At 42.3% G+C, this 18,065-nt stretch overlaps 1 protein-coding gene across 3 annotated transcripts in view; it reads left to right on the plus strand.

The window, feature by feature from the left end:
• Positions 1-18,065, plus strand: part of HELZ (helicase with zinc finger) — a 149,428-nt gene that overhangs the window by 84,856 nt on the left and 46,507 nt on the right. For all 3 annotated transcript variants that reach the window (XM_040244371.1, XM_040244372.1, XM_040244373.1), the window contains 5 exons: positions 32-177; positions 1,712-1,859; positions 5,871-6,054; positions 7,206-7,434; positions 15,984-16,188. In XM_040244371.1, the coding sequence (XP_040100305.1) occupies positions 32-177; positions 1,712-1,859; positions 5,871-6,054; positions 7,206-7,434; positions 15,984-16,188 (912 nt within the window). The remainder of the gene's footprint in view (positions 1-31; positions 178-1,711; positions 1,860-5,870; positions 6,055-7,205; positions 7,435-15,983; positions 16,189-18,065) is intronic.

Here is an 18,065-nt window from a genome sequence, read left to right on the forward strand (position 1 = left end):
AAATTTTCTCCCATGTCTTTATCTGTTACAGCTCAGTCCTTTTGTTTACAGCGAGTTTGCCAGGGAGAGGAACCTGCACGTGTCGTTACTTGATCGGCTCTATGAGCACTACCCTGCCGAGTTTCCCTGTAGGATCCTCCTGTGTGAGAACTACCGCTCCCACGAAGCTATCATCAAGTAGGTGTGAGCTCCCGGCTCTGGCGCGCTGTCTGGCCTGGTGGGAGGTGGCTGAGCACAGCACTGTCCCAGGGACAGGTTATTCCCAGCAGAGCTACATGGTGTCCCCCCGAGTGTTGCAAATTATGTTTCGCTTTATGTCTGTAACTCAAGAGTTAGCTTGGAGAAGGCAATGGCACCCCACTCCAGTACTCTTGCCTGGAAAATCCCATGGACAGAGGAGCCTGGTGGGCTGCAGTCCATGGGGTCGCACAGAGTCGGACACGACTGAGCGACTCCACTTTCACTTTTCACTTTCATGCATTGGAGAAGGAAATGGCTGCCCACTCCACTGTTCTTGCCTGGAGAATCCCAGGGACTGCAGAGCCTGGTGGGCTGCCGTCTGTGGAGTTGCACAGAGTCAGACACGACTGAAGTGACTTAGCAGCAGCAGGAATTAGCTGTAATTTTCTATAGCAGGGCTGTTCTGGAGACAGATCTTCAGTTTCTACTAGCTATAACACCTTTTTCTGTGACTGAATACATGCTGTGTATGTAAAACTACATGATATAATAAGCAAATAATTGACAGACTGCATAATGGCTTATGAAGATGTGTCCGGTTGTGTTACGCAAGGAATCTGTTTTGAAGAAAGGGAGGATGGGAGGGAGAAAGGAAGGAAGGAAAACCATGAAATTTAGTAATAAAAGTTTAGCTTCTATTAAATAGAGTGCGCATCATTGAAAGGAAAAGTATCATGAGCGGCAGCTCACTGAATAGCCACAGGCCAGAGTGCCCTCCAGCCTCACCCAGACCAACCCCGGGAGCCCTTTGTGCTTAGTCCAATCACGATCACCACCAAAGTTTGAGACTTTTTCAAATTTAATGTAATTTACTAATATTGATTATGGTGGTCATGGGAAAATCATTTTAGGTCTCTGTGAAAGCAACAGGAGAGAGAAAAATAAATTTAGATTCAACTACGGCTTTTATCTTTCTCTCCACTTGTGGCTCCTATGCTGTTGCCAGTCGTTTGCTGCAGTCAGTGATGAATCAAGGACTAGGCAGTGTCTCCCTTAGTGAAGAGCATTCAGTTCACAGTTGGAGACTGGAATGCCCTCAGCTATGTGTGTCGTTTCGGTGCCTGCAGATCTTTGTTTGCAGAAGTATATGATCCACATAAATCAAAATACACATTTAAAGTAATTTTAGTGTAGGGAACCGTAACAGCTAGCAAATTTCCTTATAGAGCAACATTCTCATTTAGAATTGAACTGTCATTATTTTTCCCTTTTCTTTCTGTACTCTGGCTTCATGCCTTCCCCAGGTCAGTTCATATAGCAGGGGTATACCAGGAGCCTACAGTATTTGTATTGCTGTCATTAATTTTGGAGGAAATCTTAGCATCATGGATATTAGATGTTTGGATTAAAATTAATCATGGGAATATAGCAACATTAGATTTGACTGGTAATTTTTGTTTCTTATGGGTAAAATTAATTTTGGAGCTCAATTACTTTTTACTTATTTATTTATTTTGGTCTTTTTCTGCAGTTACACCTCTGAGCTCTTCTATGAGGGCAAGCTGATGGCCAGTGGAAAGCAACCAGCACACAAGGAGTTCTACCCCCTAACCTTCTTTACAGCACGAGGGGAAGATGTGCAGGAGAAAAATAGCACAGCTTTTTATAATAATGCAGAGGTACCTTAGTCCTTCTTGCAAACTGCCAACACTTTTGCAGCCAGAAAGTCTGGTCTTATTAAGCATTTATTTAAAATTTGGGTTGATATTTTATCATGTGTTGACTTGATTTACATAAAAATGGTATGAAGGTTTATTCTTTTTTGTGTAACATTGATTTGTTAAGATAAATCTCCCGTGAGAAACAAAAATTTTGGTTTACATTCTGTCTTAATGCCAAAGTACAGAGCTTAATTTAAAAGTCGGTGTTTTCATATAGGTTATTATTGTTAGCCATCTAAAAAGGATTATGATCACATTCTCTAGTGCAAGCTTGAATCAGGTATCAACTCTAAATGTGTAAGACTTGACAAGAGTCCTGTGCTCCACGAGGCCACAAGGATGACGATGTCACTGACCTGTTATGTGCTGTAGCTTATATGGTTCTCTTACAGTTTCTGACTTGTTATGTTTAGAGAAAACGTGGATAGTATGAGGGGTCAGGTCAGGCAGCAGACAAAAGCCTTGGTGTCTTCAGGGTCTGAGACCAGAGACCCTGAGGCTTGTTTCTGGCGGTCACGTGGGAGTGGAGTTCTGGACTTGAGGAAGCCCAGGGGAGGCAGAGCTCATGGCCGGTCACTAGGGGAATGACTCCTGATCTGTGATGCCCATCTCCATCTCCTCCCTTGGGTCCCGTGCTTTACTCGTCTTATTTACAGAGAAACGGCTTTTCTTATGTAATAATAATTCATCTTTCCCTTTTACAATTGATCAGAGGCCTGGAGTTAGAAGTCAGTCCAAGAAAATTGACAGTACCCATTTGGTAAAATCCTAGCCAGAAGCAAAGCAACTTGACATTTTAATTAGTCTGTGCCAATTAATTTTAGGAAAAGGTAAACTTTTCTTTATGTTTAAAATATTGACAGATAACTCTAAGGGTTTCCTTTATTACTTTTGCACTCAGGTTGGAAAATGCTGGCTGGAAAGTCAGTTAAAATGAGAAAGGAGAATAAATACACTGTTTTAACATCTTTATGATGAACCATGCAATTGGGTTTAGCAGTGTGCTTTCTTTGTGTTGATTCGGATCACTGTCTTGAGTCACTTCCTTTCAGCCTGAAGAATCTCAGTGTTCCTCTTAGGGCCCGTCTGCTAGTAAGGAAACCTTTCCGTTTTTGTTTTTCTGGGAATGTCTTTATTTTGCTTTCATTTTTGGAAAGTATTTTTGCTGGATATTAGATTATAGTTTGAGTTGTTTCAGCACACTGAAATGTGCTTTCCTGCTGCTTTACTGCCATCGCTGTTTCTGATGAGAAGTCATCTGTTAATCTTGTTGGTGTTCTTTGTAGACGATGAGTTTTTTTTGTTGTTGCTGTTTTCAAGGACTTGTTTTTGTCTGTGACTCCCACCATGTTGACGATGGTATGTCTGGGTGTGGATCTCTTTGTATTTATCTTACTTGAAGTTCATTGAACTTGATGTGTTGATTATAGTTTTTCATAAAATTTGGAAAAAATTTTAGCCATTATTTCTTTGGATTTTTTTTCTGCTCTTTTCTATCTCTTCTGGGTCTCCCCATATGTTGGTGAGCTTAATGGTGTTCCACGTTTCTCTGAGGCTTTGTCTTTTTTTCCATCCCCGCTCTGTCCTCAAATCACATGATATCTGTCTGGATACTTTTGTTTGCTAGTCTGTTTTTCTTCCAGCTCAGATCTGTTGTTGGGGCCCTCTGGTGCACTTTTCATCTCCATTATTTCACTTTTCATCTCCCCGAGGTATCAATCACTCTACAGTGCAGTCCAGCTGAAGTTGGGCCCTTGGCAGGGACAGAGGGGTGCCGCCTTGTGAAGTTTGCTCTGGTCTCTGGGCCAGAACTCAGGGCACAGTTGCTGCAGGAGGGTGTGGGCTTGCTCTTCACCAGCCGTCTCACTGCACTGTCCTGCAGAAAGAGCTCTGAATGTCAAGTGTGTAGAATCTGTGCTGCTGTCCAGAAGCTGCTGTACCCCGGAGAGTGGACCCTCTGCAGCCCGAGCTGGGAGGCGAGGTCTGCTGTTGTCCATTGGCTGCTGAATCTACAGAGTGGGTCTTCTGTCCTCGGAAGCTACGGGAGGTGGCAGCTGCCACCTGGCTGCCAGGCTCACCCGATCAGCTCTCCTGTGACACGTCCTGTCTGAGCAGAGAAGGCCACCAGCCTCACCCACCGTCCACTCAGGTCCTTGCTGCAGACCAGGGCTTGGGAATGGGAGGAGAAGGAGGTGCTGCCCAAGTGCTGCTAACTGCTCACAGGCCTCCTGCCACGCGTTGCTGGAAAAAGGAGACCTCTGATGTTCTGCTGCTGCCCAAGCCGCCTGGAGTAGCTCTTTCAGCCCAGGGAGCATGAGCAGATGGGGCTGCCCCTCGGCCGCTGACGTGGTCCTTGAGACTCTGCTGTGGAGAGTCGGTGCAGTCCCAGGCCTGAGTGTCCAGCCTTCCACTCTGCGCTCTGACTTCCTGTAGGTTTTGTTGAAACAGTGCTTCTCAGTTTCTTGTAAACTCTTTGATTATCTCCAGAGACTTTGGATGATTATCTGTTATCCTTGACGAGCTCTATCCTTGGTAGAGTCTGTCTAGGAGAGAGGCTCCCCGAACTCCTCAGAGCATTCCAAGTCTGTATGTTTTGACTACAGTTTTCTGCTGCTTACAATGTAAAGGGCAGGGGAGAGACGAAATGGTTGTGTTGCTTAGTGCGGCGACAGTGTGTGGAGGTGGTCAGCGGAGGTGTGGCCCTGCCGTTCACTCACCACCACACCCAGTGCAGGGGGCGAGGTGTCATGCCCATGTTCCTTGCTGTGAAGACTCAGGCCCGCCTTTCTCATGCCTGCGGTGAGAGCACGCTGTTTTCAGTCTGGTGGGCTCACCAGAGCCCTCGGACAGTCTTTGTTTCACTTGCTGCTATTTCATTATAGCAGTAGGACGACTGGAGTCTATTCCTCTGTCATTCATTAGAATTTATATCTGCAAGTGGGAGCTGCATCCTGGCCAATAATCTTAAAGTTCTTAAAAGGAATAAAACTATCAGATTTTTGTATAGTTACTCTTACAAATTTGAATAGATGTTACTGACAAATAGTGAATAAATACTGTATTTAAAATACATTAAAAAATTGTCTCCTTCCTCTCCCCTTAGACTCTTGCCTGACCGTCTATTGAGCTTGCCTTATATATCCTTTTTAAATTAGGACACTATTTTCTAAATATACAGTAATCTTTTAGCAGACAAGGAACCTGTTCTGTTAATCATTTTATCACCTATTGTACCAAGCATTGAAACTGATCGATTCATTGAGTTAAAGTAGACTGAACTACACTAAAAACCATGTTATGATTCAGTAAGTGGGGTCTGAAGAATTCAAATGGGTGAAATGTGGTATGGCTTGGTTGCACTGGTCCTGAAGTGGCCTGGGTGAAGTTGAGCTGCTGGAAGGCAGTGACTGCTGAACATCGGTCCCTCCTCCAGGTGTGTGCTCATCCCAGCTGCAGTTTGGCGGCCCCAGCTCTCGGCTGCTCTGTTGAGTTGTCAGTGGGGGTGGAGGTGGTGTTAGCCCTTGTACTCCCGAGACCTGATGGGAGGCTCTGACTCTGGGAGTCTGGTGGTTTCATTGGCTTGACCTGCAGAGATGGACTGAGAAATGCTGGTGGTGTGGGAACGGGCTTCCCTGTTTCCCCAGTGGGGTTGCCAGCTTCATGCCCTTCTCTCCAGGTAGAAACTCAAACCTGTCCTCATGTACGAATGGAGGTGAGGGTGGGGGCCAACTGCCAGTTACATTTTCTCTGATTTCCATGTTTTCACTGGGTGCACTATTGTAGAAATTTACTGCTCGAAATGTAAATAAAAACTTTTTATTCTCCCTGTGTTCATATCAGCAAAGCAGCACTCCTATTTAGAGGTTGTTTAAAACTGACGTTTGCTGATATGGGATCATTTGCACATCTATTTCAGTTACCATATTTTTTTGATACCGTTAATGTGTCTATGTGTATGCTTATTTAAAGGTATTTGAAGTGGTGGAGCGTGTGGAAGAGCTGAGAAGGAAGTGGCCAGTAGCGTGGGGCAAGTTGGATGACGGCAGTATTGGTGTGGTGACCCCATATGCAGACCAGGTGTTCAGGATACGTGCCGAGCTTCGAAAAAAGAGGTTATCTGATGTCAACGTAGAAAGGGTGCTGAATGTTCAAGGTAACTATTCATTGAAATGAATTGCTTATTCAAATGCTTAAATTTCAAACTATGTGCACTTCTGATATTTAGATTTCAAGATTTCTGGACAAGCATCTGTGTATTCATTTCACGTCAAGTCCTTTAATGCCAACGTTGGCAATTAAATGTTGAGCTCATTTACATGCTTATTAATTTTTTGTATCTGAATAAAAGAAGTATGAACAAGGTGACTTCTTCTGTGACTATAACTGTGAATATGTGCGCTGTAGTTACAGTCACAGTGGCATCCAGCACGTGTTGTCGTTATAATGTATCCAGGAACTAAAGATTTTATCTGTTCATAAAGATTTTTTAAAACTTGCCCCTGTCAAGCAAGGCATAGGCATGGCTTATTAAAGGCTTAGTTCTTTACCTAAATTTTCCTAAGTGAGTAAAGCAACTCTTAAAAATTTTCATGTGATCAGTTGCTACGAAATTTGTGCATTTCAGTAAGTGAAGCAGCACTATAATGTTAGTGCCAGAGAAGCCAAGTGCAATGTTAGGTTCCTGGGAATATCCAGTAATAATTTCTAAATTAGGATGGGGATGGGGGATAGGTCCACTGTACCACACATTCAGATCACGCAGAATTTGGGTGTGCATTTTAGGAAGAATATTGCTAGTAAACCAGGAAGCATCCAGAGAAGACCTAGCCTGGTTAGTGGTCTAGAACCTGCATGTGGAGTCAGAAATGCTTGAAAGAACTATGATTGTTTGGCCTGGAGAAGAAAGGACTAAGAATTGACACTAAAACTGTACTCACATATGTGGAGGCTTGTTACAGAATGAGGGATAGATATGTTAACGTAAGAAATAATCTGGGGTAAAGTGTATAAACTGGGCTCTCAAGGCTTCCTCCTGGTGTCAGTTCTTTCAGTTATTTTGGAAATTATTTCCAGAAGTGGAATTTCTGCATCATATGTTAATTCTATGTTTAATTTTTCAGAAACTGCCATACTATTTTCTGTACCTCTTTACATACCATTTTACATTTCTACCTACACTGAACAAGAGTTCCAATTTCTCCACATCCGTAACACCACCTGTTATTTAGCAGGAACGTTTTAAAAATGAAATTCTCTTATTAGATCACTGGTTCAGAATAACAATCCTCTTTTATTTTGTTGTAGGAAAGCAGTTCAGAGTTTTGTTTCTTAGCACAGTACGTACAAGGCATACTTGTAAACATAAACAGACACCAATTAAAAAGAAAGAGCAGCTGCTAGAAGATTCCACAGAGGACTTGGATTATGGTTTTTTGTCTAACTACAAGCTTCTCAACACTGCCATCACAAGAGCACAATCCCTGGTTGCCGTGGTGGGGGACCCCATTGCTCTGTGCTCCATTGGGAGATGCAGGTAATTATGTGTTAGTGTTGGAGACGTTGAATGGAGAAATGTAGTGATCTGTATCCCTGTGTACATGTTTATTTACATGACCTCTTTGCTAATTAAAGTTTAGTCTTACCTGATATCCCGTGGGAACCAAAAATACATTGCTTTGAGTGTGTTCATTGCATATACACTCGTGTGTTCATCGTTCACCGTCATTCAGCCGATATTTCCTGAGTGCCTGCAGCACTCTTCTAGCCACTGAGGAAGCATCAGTGAACAAAACAGACAAAAGTCTCCGCCTTTTGGAGGCTTAACATTTTATTGGGGAGGAGACGAAGACCCACAATAGAGAAAATAAAAACACTTTGTAATATTTTATGTGGTAAGTTCAGTGGAAGAGAAATAGAACGTGAAGGGGGATTAACAGTGGTGAGGGTCAGTGGACCAGCTTGTGATTGCTGTGTATGCTTAGAGTCGGCCTCTTGGAGAAGCTGACCGTGGAGGTGGGGGGGCGTGCTCTGCAGGCATCTGGGGTGAACGTGCTGCAGAACAAGCGGGCACCCAGTGGGCCCTGAAGGTCACTTTGTGGACGTGCGTTATCTTTGATAGAGACTGAATTTTATACCGTTACTTCCCTTTGTTCTCCTTCAAAATTGCTTTAGCTTGTTTTTGATCAATTTCCTTCCCATTTTTTCTCAAGGCTTCACAGTGCAAGTAATTCTTTGTGTCTGGTTAATTCAGAGAACCTTAAAATTAGGGGGTTAAGAAGGGTTGTTACTTGGCTTTAGAAAAAACTGATAATATTCCTTAGATTGTAGTCATAAGGAATGTTAAAATATCAGCATATATACAAAGATGGGCTCAATAAAGGACAGAAATGGTATGGACCTAACAGAAGCAGAAGCTATTAAGAAGAGGTGGCAAGAATACACAGAAGAACTGTACAAAAAATGATCTTCACGACCAAGATAATCACGATGGCGTGATCACTCACCTAGAGCCAGATACCCTGGAATGCGAAGTCAAGTGGGCCTTAGGAAGCATCACTACGAACAAAGCTAGTGGAGGTGATGGAATTCCAGTTGAGCTATTTCAGATCCTAAAAGATGATGCTGTGAAAGTACTACATTCAGTATGCCAGCAAATTTGGAAAACTCAGCAGTGGCCACAGGACTGGAAAAGGTCAGTTTTCATTCCACTCCCAAAGAAAGGCAATGCCAAAGAATGCTCAAACTACTGCACAATTGCATTCACCTCACATGCTAGCAAAGTAATGCTCAAAATTCTCCAAACCAGACTTCAACAATACATGAACCGTGAACTTCCAGATGTTCAAGCAGGTTTTAGAAAAGGCAGAGGAACCAGAGATCAAATTGCCAACATCTGCTGGATCATCGAAAAAGCAAGAGAGTTTCAGAAAAACATCTATTTCTGCTTTATTGACTATGCCAAGGCCTTTGACTGTGTGGATCACAATAAACTGGAAAATTCTGAAAGAGCTGGGAATACCAGACCACCTGACCTGCCTCTGGAGAAATTTGTTTGAAGGTCAGGAAGCAGCAGTTAGAACTGGGCATGGAACAACAGAGTGGCTCCAAATCGGGAAAGGAGTACATCAAGGCTGTATATTGTCACTGTGCTTATTTACCTTATATGCAGAGTACATCATGACAAACGCTGGGCTGGACGAAGCACAAGCTGGCATCAAGATTGCTGGGAGAAATATCAATAACCTCAGATATGCAGATGACACCACTCTTATGGCAGAAAGTGAAGAACTAAAGAGCCTCTTGATGAAAGTGAAAGAGGAGAGTGAAAAAGTTGACTTAAAGCTCAACATTCAGAAAACAAAGATCATGGCATCTGGTCCCATCACTTCATGGCAAACAGATGGGGAAACAGTGGAAACAGTAACAGATTTAATTTGGGGGGGCTCCAAAATCACTGCAGATGGTGATTGCAGCCATGAAATAAAAAGACGCTTACTCCTTGGAAGAAAAGTTATGACCAACCTAGACAGCACGTTACTTTGCCAACAAAGGTCTAAGTCAAGGCTGTGGTTTTTCCAGTAGTCATGTATGGATGTGAGAGCTGAACTATAAAGAAAGCTGAGCGCTGAAGAATTGATGCTTTTGAACTGTGGTGTTGGAGAAGACTCTTGAGAGTCCCTTGGACTGCAAGGAGATCCAACCAGTCCATCCTAAAGAAAATCAGTCCTGAATGTTCATTGGAAGGACTGATGTTGAAGCTGAAACTCCAGTACTTTGGCCACCTGATGTGAAGAGCTGACTCATTTGAAAAGACCCTGATGCTGGGAAAGATTGAAGGCGGGAGGAGAAGGGGACGACCGAGGATGAGATGGCTGGATGGCATCACTGACTCGATGGACGCGAGTCTGAGTGAACTCCAGGAGTTGGTGATGGATGGGGAGGCCTGGGGTGCTGCAGTCATGGGATCGCAAAGAGTCGGACGCGACTGAGCGACTGAACTGAACTGATAAGAAGTTTCTCTTTGTACACTTATGTTTTATACTAGTTAATAGGAATTTTAACGGTATGAAGCCAGTAATGTGAGTGAGACCTGGCCTATGCAGTGTTGAAAGACTGTGTTAGCAAAAAAAATTTGAACAGAAATGTAGACAATTCTTAATGAAAAAGGACAAAATGTACTAGAGATTAATTAAAAATTTAAAAGTATTGTAGTACCTGTCAAAGTGAGTTCAGAAAAGTAGAATGACCTCAAATACACCTTGGGTAGTTACTTCTTGATATGTTGAAGTAGACAAAGCTATTAGCAAATGACCCTTTTAGACCAAGTCTTTTGTTGGAGGACAGATAGAGCAGCAGTTTATTATCTGTTTTCCTGTCTCAGCAGAAAAAAAGTATTTTGGGGGAAGGGAGACAGTTTGGGACCTTTAATTTAAGAGTAAGCTGTGTATATTACACTCCAGACGAAGTTAATATACTTTATAGGGGAAAGCTATTGATGGACTCAGGTAACCTTTTATTTTTAAGGAAATAAAATTTGAATGGTCCACGGTTTGTTTTATATAGCTAAAGAATTCTGTTGTAAAATATCTTAAATTTCGCATTTAAAAAATAATTTCCATTAATTTTTAGCCACTAATGACAAAAAGTGGGGAAGGAATATGTTAATTACAAGATGCAACTGAATAAAGTTAAGTGTATTAATTTGGCTTCCCTCTGAGAAGTTTACTTTGGTTACTTTACTGTTCATTGAAAATATATTTGGTTAGAATAGTGCTGTGATAGTTTACCATTTTTGTTTATATTTATCATTTCATAAATGAGAGAACGCATACAGCTGGATTAGGATTTAATAGATTAGAACAAATAAAACCAGTTGACGTACATTAAAAATCAGCTGAAAACTTTTGGGGTGATAAACAGGTATAACAGTGGTCTTGCATGACATTACCTTTGGATGTTCTTCATCAATGACCCCAGACGTTTACCAACATGCACATTGTTTAAAACTCTCGCCCTCCCACAGAGTCACACTATGCTGTGCGTTATGTGGGATTAGCATTGTTCAAGAGAAGGCGATGGCACCCACTCCAGTGCTCTTGCCCAGAAAATCCGAGGGACGGGGGAGCCTGGTGGGCTGTAGTCCACGGGGTCACGAAGAGTCCAATACTTACTGAGCAACTCCGCTTTCACTTCTTACTTTGATGCATTGGAGAAGGAAATGGCCACCCACTCCAGTGTTCTTGCCCGGAGAATCCCAGGGACGGGGGAGCCTGGTGGGCTGCCGTCTATGGGGTGGCACAGAGTCGGACACGACTGAAGCGACTTAGCAGCAGCAGCAGCAGCATTGTTCACCCCTTGTCTGAGCCGAGAGGTGGAGGGATTCTTCTGAGGCCGTGCTGCCAGGCCGATTTTTACCCTGAAGCCTGTGGGTTGTTCGTTTCTTACTGCTCAGTTGGAGTGTGCCAAGGACCTCACATTAATGTACAAGCGGGTAAAATATTTTCAAAGAAGTCAGTACAGTGTGTAGGGAGAGGAAATGACATGCCCTGTAGCTGAATGGGAATGCTGGTCGTCTGCATCATTTGAACCGTTTAATGAACTGTATAACCCACGTGCTGATAGTTGAGGCATATGGACATTTATGCTTCACTCTTTCCAGTTACATTAGGGATTAAATTAGCCTCGAAATACAAGTGACCCTAGAGGACGTGTCGTGGTTCTTGGGTGCTGCATTGATGAGGCTGTGGGTTCTTCGTGGCTTGAGGTGGTCAGACTGTCTCACTCATCCCTCATGTGATATTTGTACAAAACTAATATAATGCGTCCAAATACTGATCAAGTTTTTAGGAATAATTACTGTGTATAGTATATCAGTTTAGAAGGCAGCCAGTTATATAATCTCTTTTTGTTGTAAAGTATTTTTAAACAGAATTTTCCTGTTAACTCTAAATGAATGTGGGGAGCTTTCCCTTCTCCTCCTCGCCAAACCAGCAAACATTTAGTATAGTAACTGCTGTCTATTGAGAGCTCTCTCGGTGCCGGGTGCTGGGTCAAGTGCTTTGCACACTCAGCCTCTTCAGTCATCGCAATAACCCTGCAATGTGGGTATTTTATTTGCATTTTAAATGGGCAGCCTGAAGTAGAGCTTCAGTTTCTGCCCAGGGCCACATAGCTATTAAGAGACTCATTCAAACAGATGTCACATTGACTTCAAAACCCATACTCTTCTTGCTGAGTTACCTTGCCTCTCCCAGGAAATGGTGCCTGTGTGGATAAAAGTGCCCTGAAGAGGGAGAGGCAGAGGGGGCCGGTGGGGGGAGGGAGTGGGTGGGCGTGGGCTGGTGGGGGGATCATACGTTTTCTCCAAACAAGCATGTTTGGAAAAGATCTTCTTTTGAAGTGCATTTATTAGTGAGTTCCTCCTACTCTGTAAGACGTAAACATATCCCACAAATGTGGAGATGTGTGTGTGTGCACACACTCCCTCTCTCTGTGTGAAATAAGGGCACCAAATGAATTTTCAGTGTTTTACCTGTGATCCTAGAAGCAACGTTGGCATGAACATAAAAGCAGACTTTGTGTTCATGTACTGAGTGAAAGTAAGGTTCTGTTTTCTCAAAGTAATTCTTCCATGACCATGGAGAGACACACGTGTGTTCTCTAACCACCATTGTGTAACATGTTAACATTTTATGGAGAATTGATGAAGCATTTAAATAACCCTAGTGGTAAATTTTTCAGTCTGAATGTTGAAATTCTCGAGTGATCTTCGAGTTAGGTGTTCTGAAAGCCTCATAATACCATGTGTGAAAGTGAAGTGAAAGTTGCTCAGTCGTGTCCAACTCTTTGTGACCCCATGGACTATAGCCTACCGGGCTCCTCTGTCCAAGGGATTTTCCAGGCAGTAGTCCTGGAGTGGATTGCCATTTCCTTCTCCAGGGGATCTTCCCAACCCAGGGATCAAACCCTAGTCTCCCGCACTGCAGGCAGACGCTTTACCATCTGAGCCACCAGTATTTCATTAAAGTTCTGAGTTCAAGAACAGTGTGAAATAGTCTGTGAAAGAGCCTTCACAGAGAGAAAGGAATCTTTCTGGCTGTAAGAATTTTTGAAGGAAAAAATACGTTTCTCTCAAGGTTTAAAAGTGGAGAAATAAAGCATTTTTGTTAAGTGATAAAGTCTAATAATAATATTGTTGGTGCCCTGTTTTACACATGAGGGGACTGAGGTAGGAGGAGAGGTTAAATAACTTGCCCAGCTGACTGAGCCTTGACAGGCCCAAGCAGCCTAGATCTGGAACCCTTGTACTTGACCTCCCTAGGGCAATCAGGAGACAGCAAGGTTTAGGAGGGAGATTCCAGGCTGCTTTTGGAGTTGTTTTAGCTTGATGAGTTTATAGCCAGTGGTCAATGTTACTTCTGAAATGGTGTCCTTTAACTTGAAATCTGTTCCTTGATATCCCTGGGATCGTATAGACCGGGGTTTCTCAGCCCCCTGGGCCACAGGAGAGCAAGGCGGGCAAGCTCCGTGCCTGTGGACAGCCTTTCCCTGTGCTCACGATACCCGCTAGCTCTGCATCCTGTCAGATCAGCAGCAGCTTTGGATTCTCAAAGGAGCTCAGCCCTGTGCTTGAATCATCCCTAAACCACCCCCTTACCCCGTCTCTGTCCGTGGAAAATTTGTCTTCCATGAAACTGGCCCCTGGTGCCCCAAAGGTTGGGAACCTCTGTTACAGACAGAGCCTTCTCAGGAAGCTACTAGCTTCTTGTGATGCGTGAGGCTGGTTCACAGTTCTGCTTCACCTGACGTTACTCAGTGCATTGAGGTCGGTGAGAGGAGCATAGGGGCAGGGTATAGAGTTTAAAAAGGAGCTTGAAATAGAGCAAGTTCTAGCATTTTGGCTATGTAAGCTGGGAATGAAATACATTCCAAGAATTTAGTATTAAGAACTGGGGTTTGTAAAGTCAGTCCACTCTCTCCTTGTTTTGCTATGTCTTTAAGTTCACATGACTATGAAATGTCACTCTATGAAATTGTTACTTTATCAATTAGACCAAAAAAACTTCCTTTTTAATACAGCATGTAGTGGAATGTGTTGATCAATGTTAATGCAGTTGAACATTGTGGGATTTTATCAAAAGGATAGAGAGTTCATGGAGTTTTAGATCCTGAGTGCTATGTTGACAACCGTCTTTCCTTTGCTATCAGACTATGAAAATAAAAAATTGATTCCTGTGGCAAGGTTCTTAAGAATAAAAATAAAGAGCATTTCTTAGTGACACACACTTTCAGTGGCTCAGTGACCATCGTGTTAGCCTTTATGTCTTGTTGTCAGAAATACATACTTCCTCAGCTCAGCTCAGCTCAGCTCAGCTCAGTTGCTCAGTCGTGTCCAACCCCTGTGACCCGGGGGACAGCAGCACGCCAGGCCTCCCTGTCCATCGCCAGACCCCGGAGTTTGCTCACTCACGCCATCGATGGTTGGGTGGTGATGCCGTCCGACCATCTCGTCCTCTGTCGTCCCCTTCTCCTCCCGCCCTCAATCTTTCCCAGCATCAGGGTCTTTTCTAATGAGTCAGCTCTTCGCATCAGGTGGCCAAAGTATTGGAGTTTCATCATCAGTCCTTCCAATGACAGTTCAGGACTGATATCCTTTAGGATTGACTGGTTTGATCTCCTTGCAGTCCAAGGGTTCTCAAGAGTTTTCTTCAACGTATTTATTATCTTGTAGCATTTTTACTTTTCCTGTTGATGTGGAGGCCTGAAATTTTTTCTGTACTTATTTCTTAAACTCATCTTTAAAAAATTAGAAAAGATGGTAGAAAGCATATGTAAGAGAAGTATAGTTTGAAATTAATATCTGCAGTTTTATAAATACTTTAACTCCACTCCCATTCATATACTGGCTTTTGTAATATACAGCTTTGTATTTATGCTTCTTGAAGCCATTTTGATTACCTGCCATCCACCTGGACACAAGGATACCAACTTGGGAAGAAATCATCTCACACAGCTTTCATAACATGATAAAGCATTATTTGAACCTCATATTAAAAATAGGTATGCATATTTAAAGAAAGCTGAGCACCAAAGAATTGGTGCTTTTGAACAGTGATGTTGGAGAAGACTCTTTGAGAGTCCCTTGGACTGCAAGGAGATCCAACCAGTCCATCCTAAAGAAAATCAGTCCTGAATGTTAATTGGAAGGACTGATGTTGAAGCTGAAACTCCAGTACTTTGGCCACCTGATGTGAAGAACCGACTCATGCTGGGAAAGATTGAAGGCGGGAGGAGAAGGGGACAACAGAGGATGAGATGGTTGGATGGCATCACCGACTCTGGGCATGAGTTTGAGTAAATTCCGGGAGTTATTGATGGACAGGGAAGCCTGGCGTGCTGCAGTCAGGGGGGTCACAAAGAGTCAGACACGACTCACTGAACTGAACTGAAGCATATTTATAATAATCATTTAAAAATCTTTAAACTTTTTATATGTTGTCTTTTGTAATATATATGTAATATTTTTACTGTTTGGAGATCAGTTTTCAAAACTTTAGGAACAACAGTGTATGACTGGAACAATTTTGAATGTATTTTTCTCCATTAGTATTTTTTAATTTGATTAGGAGATAATCATTAAAATTAGCATTCCAACTTCATGTATTTTTCATAATTTAACTTAGTCAATTAATGTTAATAAGCTGCGCTGTGACAGGCATCAGTTAACTAAAAGAAAAGTATGGTAGTAACTAGTTATTTCTTATCAGTTCTGAAATCCTTGCTTTTTGTGTGGATAACAACCCTTTCTTTCTGTATGCATAGCTGAGCACTGACTGTGTAATCAACCAGGATGAATTTAGAATTTGTATATCCCACAGTACTAGACGTGACTGAGCTTCAGAACCACACTTCCAAAGTCCTGTGATCTGGTGGGAAGATTATACCTGAATCATAGATGAATACTGGACCTAAGGGTTTGGGGTTAGAGTGGGAAAGGGGACCCTAAATTATCTTTAGTTGCTTATAGTCATTTCTGTGATCTTGTCCACTTGAATTGCAAACTGATCTAAATCTTTTCTGTAGGAAATTTTGGGAGCGGTTTATTGCCCTGTGTCATGAAAACAATAGCCTGCATGGAATCACTTTTGAACAGATCAAAGCTCAGCTAGAGGCTTTAGAACTAAAGAAGACATACGTGCTGAATCCACTGGCACCTGAATTTATCCCCCGGGCTCTAAGAGTACAGCACACAGGAAACACCAACAAACCACAGCAATCACCCCCCAAGGTAAAGCCATTAGTAAAACTGAAGAGGTTGAAGCGAGACAACATGCTGAGGGTTAGAGCTGTTTTGGGCCTCGGGTCACTTTAAGTGTTGGGGTTGGCAGCCAGCAGTTTCTGCAAGGAGCTTGTCCAGTGTGGGCATATAAGTGAAAATACGGTGTGTTGTTCAGCCATGCTACTTGATGGCATTATCATCCTCAAAACGTTTTCAAGGACCTGATTGGGTCCTTCGTTTAGTATAATCTCCCAGTCCTCTCTAATGATAGACATACTTTAGCAAGACAAAGCAGCTTAAAAGCCTATCACACGTATTAAAACCATGCTCTTACAGCACTTTTTTTTTTAACAAGGAATAGTATTATTATAACAATATTTGTATAAAGAAAATAGTTTTCATCTGTTGTTGATGATCAGCTGGTTTCAAGTGGTATTTGACACAGTGAGAAAATTGGCCAACTTCCTGAAGATAACTTGAATTGTTTGTTGTTAAGTATTTGTTGTAAGAAACAGTCCAGGCATTGGGATTGGATGTGGGGGAATCAAGGCCATTTCTACTTTTGAACTATAGTTATTTTGGGCAGAAACAGCTGTTTATTTGCTAGATTGCCTGAAAAAAAAGAAATGCTTGCACTTACCATCTAGAAAAGAAAGCTATGAGAGTGGCCTGTTTAGTATTTATTCTGGTTTTGGGGGTGTATTTATAGTCATCAGCATGATATTAAATTTACTGACATGGATTGAGAGAGTATGCCAGTTTGGGGCTTCATTTTAAAAACGTAAAACATAAGGTGTAAGAAGTAATTATTGGTTTAATATCTTGAACCTTTTAGCTGAGTAGGTATTAAACTGAGATGAAAACTGATTTTCCTGTGTTAATATACTGTTGTCTGAGCTTAATAGAAATGGACCTGATGTGCAGTAATGCTTCAGTGATTTGGGATTGCTAGGAGATTAAGCATTTTGCATAACTGAATCCTCTAGATTTCTAAAGTTTAAACTATGAACAAACTAATAATCAACTTATTTATCAAATAGCTAAGTTTCTTCCCTGTGACAGCCATTACAGTATGTGCTAGAGAAGCAGATTGGCTCCAGTCTTGCTGTGGTAGACGTTGGAGGGATGATGGTCAGAGGAAGTACATTCCACAAGTGTGGAAGTTTAGGGTTGTTTCCACTATGGAGATGTTGCTTAGAGAGCACCAAGTGAGTGGAGTGAGGGCAAGAGTGGGGAGATGTGTCAGAAACTCAACCTCTGTGCCCAGAACAGCATCTGGCTTGTCATAGGTGCTTAGAAGATGAGTGAGTGATGCCCAATAAGGAGCTCAGACGAAAAGCAAGAGGCATGAGAGAGTGTGAGCTCTCAGGAGCAGCAAGTAGCTTAAAGTGTGTGAAGAGTGGAAACCCAGTTAGAAACTCTTAAACTTTATTGTTTTTTATTTAAAATGTTGCAAAGACATTATACCTTTTGCACATTCTTAAAATACCATAACTACAATAAACTTTTAATTGGCCAGTGTTCACATTAATCAGTGTATGATAGGTATGGCTATATTTAAGCCATGATACTGATGTGTACTGGCCCTAAGCAAGATCCTGAAGTTTGCTTTTGTTTTTATCTTAAAGGTAAAGAAAATATGTATTGAATCCGCTTGCTTTTCTAAAACTGTAAGCTCCCTGAAGCCAAAAACCCTAGTCTTTGTACTCTTTATGGTACCTAGCGCCTAGCCCCTTTCTGCACAGAGTGGGTGCTCAGTAAGGGTCTGATAAGGAAATAAAGATTGTGATGCGTCCAGGAGAGTGCCATGTGGCTTTCTTCTTTCAACTGGAAGATTGTGTAATTAAAGGCCACAGTAGCTGTTTTCCGAGTTTTTTTTTTTAACT

The sequence above is a fragment of the Oryx dammah genome, unplaced genomic scaffold, assembly GCF_014754425.2.
Source record: "Oryx dammah isolate SB20612 unplaced genomic scaffold, SCBI_Odam_1.1 HiC_scaffold_8, whole genome shotgun sequence".
In the NCBI taxonomy this organism is placed as follows: Eukaryota; Metazoa; Chordata; class Mammalia; order Artiodactyla; family Bovidae; genus Oryx; species Oryx dammah.